This window comes from Pygoscelis adeliae, unplaced genomic scaffold (genome assembly GCF_000699105.1).
Source record: "Pygoscelis adeliae isolate BGI_AS28 unplaced genomic scaffold, ASM69910v1 Scaffold1145, whole genome shotgun sequence".
Taxonomy (NCBI): Eukaryota; Metazoa; Chordata; class Aves; order Sphenisciformes; family Spheniscidae; genus Pygoscelis; species Pygoscelis adeliae.
Window position 1 is genome coordinate 16,228 of NW_008824881.1, and position 5,947 is coordinate 22,174.

The 5,947-nt window shown below is 54.5% G+C and overlaps 1 protein-coding gene across 1 annotated transcript; it reads right to left on the bottom strand.

Annotated features, from left to right (window-relative positions):
* Positions 1-2,668: 2,668 nt before the first annotated feature.
* LOC103917398 (interferon-induced guanylate-binding protein 1-like) lies at positions 2,669-5,902 on the bottom strand (the record flags this gene model as incomplete). Its single annotated transcript, XM_009324525.1, has 8 exons — positions 2,669-2,839; positions 2,983-3,176; positions 3,305-3,407; positions 3,537-3,749; positions 4,325-4,605; positions 4,880-5,122; positions 5,240-5,442; positions 5,755-5,902. Coding segments are annotated over 8 exons (1,556 nt in total), but the record flags the coding sequence as incomplete, so codon positions are not given.
* Positions 5,903-5,947: the final 45 nt, after the last annotated feature.

The following is a 5,947-nucleotide window of genomic DNA, read 5'->3' on the forward strand; positions in this document are numbered from 1 at the left end:
CCCCCCCCCCTGCCCCAGTTTAAAGCCCGCCCCATTAGAAGCTCAAGCTTCCTATTGGCAAAGATTCCTTTGCCCTTTTGGTGCGGTGGATCCCGTCTCCCCCAGGCAGACACTGAACTCTATACAGAGCCCCGTGGCTGTAGAGCCCCAAAACCTATTGCCAACACCAATTCCTCAGCTAATTGATGACCTGCATTAGCAATGCGCTCCTGCTCACACTCTTGCCTCTGCGGCCAGCAGGCATTCCCTCCAAGCCATGGTATGTGATATGGGTTGAGTTGCCTTCAGGGTTTGCCTCTGAAACAAAAGGGCACCAAAATATGACCCTGAGGCAGACTAAGGTGAACTCATCTACTGATATGTCCTCCCAGTTAGGATTCCTTGCTCCTGTAAAGAAGATAAACAGCATCCTGCTTTGCTGCAGCGTAGGCAAATGAGAACGGATCCTCTCAGCACGGTTTGACTTCTTCCTGAGGATAAGCAGACTTCTCTGTCTCTCCAGCATCCGGAAAGGCAGCAGAGGTGAGCCAGTGGGCAGAGACATTTGTGCTGCTGTTGTTGGAGGCAGGGGAGAGGAATTTCACTGAGACAGCGAAGTTTGCTCCAAATCACACGAAGTGTAAGGGCTCTGTGCATGTTTACATGCAGGCCACTCCACATACTCCCTCTTTGTACTTGGTACTAAATGAAGCTTTGAGGTCTACCTTTTGCCTTCTTAAGACTGAGCAAACCCATTTTTTTCTCAGCCCCTTTTTTGTGCTTTTTAAGCGTTAGAACTCTGACTATCTTGGTCAAAAGGTACTAGACTCCCTGTGGTCTGTCACTGTCTTTTTGTGCTGGGGAGCCCGCAGCTGAACACAGTACCCCAGAGGTAGCATCACGAATGCAGAAGAGGACGACAGGATCACTTTCCAGCAGCTCTGGCTAATGCAGCTCGGAGTGCTGCTGACAGCCTTCACTGCAGAAGCACACCCCTCAGCCTGTTAAACTTTTTTCCCACCAAGATACCCGGCTCCTTTACAGGAAAGTTGCTTTTAGCCATTTGGCCCCTAGCATTTGAGCGGGGGCTGTGCTCTGCAGACCTTCCTCTGTCACACGCAGACCTCTCCTGCAGGGACGGAGTGCCCACACAGTAGGAAAGGCATTTCAGGGGCTAGTGCCACTGGGGTGATTGCCTTTGGACCAGCCCCTCTGCCCATAATGGACTCAAAAGAATGTCTAGGCCTTCACGTTACTGGAACGGCTAGTGTCCCTGCTTCTTCTCACGCTGCAGCTGAAGATGGAATTCCCTGTAGGGAAGAGGGGGAAACCCCTTTGCCCATGAGTGTCGCGGGTTGACCACGGTAGGCAGCTAAGCCCCACACATCTTGGGGAATGGGGCAAGGAACGGGAAAGGTAAAAGAGAAAAAAAACTCATAAACTCTAAAGATAGTTTAATAGGTAAAACAAAAGCTGTGCACACAAACAAAGAATGCCTTCACTCCTTCCCATCGACAGGCAGACGTTCAGCCATCTCTAGGAAAGCGGGGCTCCATCACATGTCAAGGTGGCTTGGGAAGGCAAACGCCATATCTCCAAGCATCCTCCTCCTTCTTTCCACCAGCTTTTATTGCTTGAGCTCAGTGTCACAAGATCTGGGATATCCCTTTGGTCAGTTGTCCCCAGCTGTATCCCCTCCCGCCTTCTTGCGCACCCCCGGCCTACTCGCTGGTGGGTGAGAAACACAACAGGTCTTGATGCTGGGCAGGCACTGTTCAGAGACAGTGAAAACAAGGGCATGCTATCAAGACTGTTTTCGTCACAAATCCAAAACATGGAAGAAAATTAACTCTATCCCAGCCAAAACCAGCACAATGGGACACACCGCGCCCACGAACCCTCTGCAGCCATCTCCTGCTGTACCACCGCAGACACCATTGGGAAGGGGCACTTGGGGATCTCTTGGGCTGAAGAAAGAAAGCAGGAGCAGCACGGACATGGCGAGAGCCAGCAGAGAGCAGACCAGCCCTGTGGGGAGACCTTCCTCAGACCAGGTTCAAAGTGAGAAGAGCCTGCCTCCCAGGGTGGGAATAGCTACATAGCAGAGGATGGCTTTCAGCTACTGCTCCCCGCATCATGGGCTCACTCCTTCTGGGTCACGCTGCCCAGGACTGCTGCCAAGCAAACCAGGTAGCGCTCACCACGTGGCTTCCTGGTCTACTCAGAACCTCCATGCTACTTCATGCTGTTGCAGTAAGTGTGACCCTAGGCTATCAGCTAGTGGGCATAAAGGTCTCTCGGGCATGTTTCCCATAGCCCTGGTGAGACGGTCTCTAGAAGAGGTGGGTTAGCTCCCCCAGTGAGATATTCTGAGCATGGCAAAATGCTCCCAGACCTGCCCGCTGGCATTTTGGCCTTCTTGTGCCCCAGGCCACCCTTGGCTTTAGATGTTCCCCGTGCCTTCAAATGAGGTGAGAGAGCAGCTCCTCTGGGAGGGAAGAGGAGAACGTCTTCTGGAGGAGACATGCGTGAAAGAACTAGAGAGTGCAGTACAAGTGAACGTGGAGGTCAGGTCCATACTGTATTGGAAGCATCTAGAATTCAATTTCACACTTTAACAGAATTGTACTTGGGGACACTACACACCTCTTTGTTACTACAGGGGTTATAAAGAAAATCTTCGTGGTCTTCAACGGCGAAGCACGGCAAATGCCAAGCTTAATATTATCGGTATTATTATGCTGATCCAGTGTGCGAAATTGTTCCTGGTGCTGCAGTATTCCTGCTCCAAGCTATGGGACACCTTGTGCAGGTGCATGGCTTTTTCATGGAAGCCATTTTTGAGCAATGCACTCGCCTCCTGTGAAGAGAGTCAGGTTGTCAGCAGGGGCGCGGTGCGTGCAGTGAGAGGGGCACAGAGGCAAGAAGCAATGGGAGGGACCAGCTGGGACCCCTTTGCCGTTCCTGCCTGGTAGCCACATCTTGGCACCTGCGCTCTCCCACCTTTGATTTATGGCCGATCATCTTCTGGTGCTCCTCCAGCTGCTTCTTAGAGTAATCCTCCAGCTTCTTTCTCAGCCAAAGCACGTGTTCTTCACAGCGGCGTAACTGGTCCTGCAACTTCTGCTTGTCTTCAGCCTCCTTCTGCCGCTGGACCTCCCTCTCCTGCTCAGCTCTCTCATACTGGTCTTGCTCACCTGGTTTCAGAGAAACAGAGGTGTTGCACAGGCAGGAGCTGAGCGCACAAGCCCCAGGAATACTGCTGTCCCCCTCCATCAAGCTTGGCCCTCTACAGGCAATGGCATTTCTCCAGCCCAGAAGTTACTTTTCAGCTCCTTGTCCTTCTCTGTCAGGGAGAGGTCTGTGTTGAGGATGCTTTTGGCCAGAGTCTTTCTGCTTTGGAGGAACTCCTGCAGGACAGCATCTGCCTGTAGCACCACAGGCAGAAGAGGAGTCACGAGGAGAAACAGCAGCTGGGAAGAAATAGTTTCTTGGGGGAAGGGGATGGGGCATGGAGCCTCTCCCCTCGAAGGAAGGGGAGCTGCTCTTCTTCCTACCTTCACCCCCTTGCCAGGCATTTCCCGATATTTCTCTACCAGTGCCTGCTGGTCTCCTTTGAACAGTTGGTAACCCCCCGAGACACTGTAGACGCCATCACAGATTCGTCTCTCCATGCCTTGGGAGAGGTCCCTGAGAGCGGCCTCGCACTTGGCACGGGATGCCTGCTCGTTGTCCACGCAGAACTTCACCTTGACTGCCTCGACCTGGCGCTGTCCGGAAAGATGCAGAGGGACGGCATCAGCCCAGGCCGAGCCGCTTCCACCGCTCTCGTGCTAAGCAAAAATCAAGCCAGGGCGACATGGAAATCGGGCTCTCCTGTTCGTGAGGCAATCAGCTGGGACGTGACAAATGGGGAGGGCATTCTGCGCCCACATACATCTCTGGAGCAAGGTGCACAAGGGAGCAGAGGGCGTGCCAGGGACCACGGGCTTTACAAAACACAGGGACAAGACTTAGTCAGATGGACAGGGGAAGCGTGGAAGGCTACAGGCTTCCAGCCAGGGTAGAGGCACAGCTGGGCCGCAGCAAGAGAGGGGGGCCAGGGCTGAGCTTCGTTCAAAGCACAGCTTTTGAACTTAGGGAGAAGAGCTAGTGCAGCAGGGACGACTGCCAGTCTGCGGAGTGTGAGAGCAGGCGGTGGGACTGAGTCTCCTCTGGAGAGGGCACAGCGATGTCCTCTGGCAGGAGGCAGGGAGGCCGCTGCCCCCAGGACCATGTCATTTCCCCAAAGCTAAGGGGGTGATGGTGTCCCTGGGGAATCCTGGCTGGGCTGGGGACCACCTACTACGAGCTCTGCATGGAATGAGCAGATGCCATCTTCGAATGCCCGTGCCATGAACAGCTCCAGTGTCTCCCGCTCGCACTGGCTGTGCAGCTCCAGTAGCTCCTGAACAGTCTCTGTTGGCAGCTTCACCCGCCGCTCCATCAGATCCTGGTACAACGTCACAGCCTCTCTCACTGCCACTGTATTCTCAAGCTCTGCCAGGGCAAGCACCGCGCTCTCCAGGCATGGCACTGCCCCGCTCTGGATGGCCTCCACGTAGGTCGCTGCCAGTTTCCCCAGCACTGCCAAGGAGGACCAAGGATGAGACATCCCGTTCAGCCCTGGGTCCTGCCATAGCCCTGCTGCCTCCCTGCCAGCGTCTTCCTGAACTTCTTTGCCTAACTCCTGCTCACCCTGCCTGCAACATCCAGAAGCTCCAAATCCAGAGGCAGGGACAGCAGCCAGCAGAAACCGCTCCCTTTCCGCTCCTGCGCCCTTTGACTCTGCATTTGATCCTTCCCCAGACACAATCCCAAGAGCTGCTGGCCATCCAACCCTCTGGACAGCAGTACTCACAGTTCCCTGTTATGATGTGGCCACCAGGGATGGTCTTAGGTGGAGACTTTTCCCAGACGTGGCTGCAGAATTTCTCCACCTGCTGCTGGAATTCAGGATTGATCTTACTGTTCTGAAGCTCCTCCAAGTGGGCCAGGTCCTTCCTGCTGGCCGGCGGGTCGAAAACAAAGCACTTGCGATCTGGAAAGTACTGGCGGATGCATTCCCGGGGGTGGTTGTAGCGTTGGGTCTCGGGGCTGCTGCCTGTGGGTAAAGAGGACACGGAGCATGGTCACCGGGCTGGGGCTGTTGCTGAATGGCACTGAAATGCTGCTGTGTCTGGGGCTGGACGTCTCCAGCAGCACAGCACCATTCCCTTACCAGCCTTTAACTTCAGTGCGTTCTCCAAGTATTCGTCCTCAGAGATTTCCTTCTCATCCACCTCCAGCCGCAGTGTGAAATCCCGGACAGCCCAGATGAAAGTTGGGAAGAAAAGGACAAATTTTTCTGAATCCTCCAGTTCATCTTCGCTCTCCTTGGGTGCTGCTTTCAATTTGACATGCTCAGTCAGCTTCATCACGTAGCTAGGGAGCTGGCTAAGGAAAGAGGGACCTCCGCTCTGAATGCAGGGGCATCGCCATCCTGCAACCACTCAGCACTTTCTGGGGAAGAGAGGAGACTGCGGGGACAGAGGAGAGCCTGGAACCACCAGGAGGAGGGAAAAAAAACCACTCAGCCCTGAGGGCCACAACATGGGACTTCTGAGGACTCCAAGCACATCGCAGGGCGCCAGCAGAAGGTTCTGCAGCTGTTTGAGGAGCTGGGATTTGTCAACGCCTAGCCTACCACACAGGCAGAGGAGGGCATGCCTGGTGCTGCCGTCCCACCAAGGATACTGCAGCTGGTCCATGGCTTGCTGGTCAATTGTGCCTTTGCTGTTGTAGATCAGGGTGCTGGAGAGCAGTACGGTTAGCACAAAGAGCCATGTGTCGTTCTTGGTGTCGCCCTGGAAGAGCAACCCTTGCTTCCTATCAACAAAACTCCCTAAGCATGAGCAAAGCCCCAGATCCCCAGACCCTGAATGCCCCA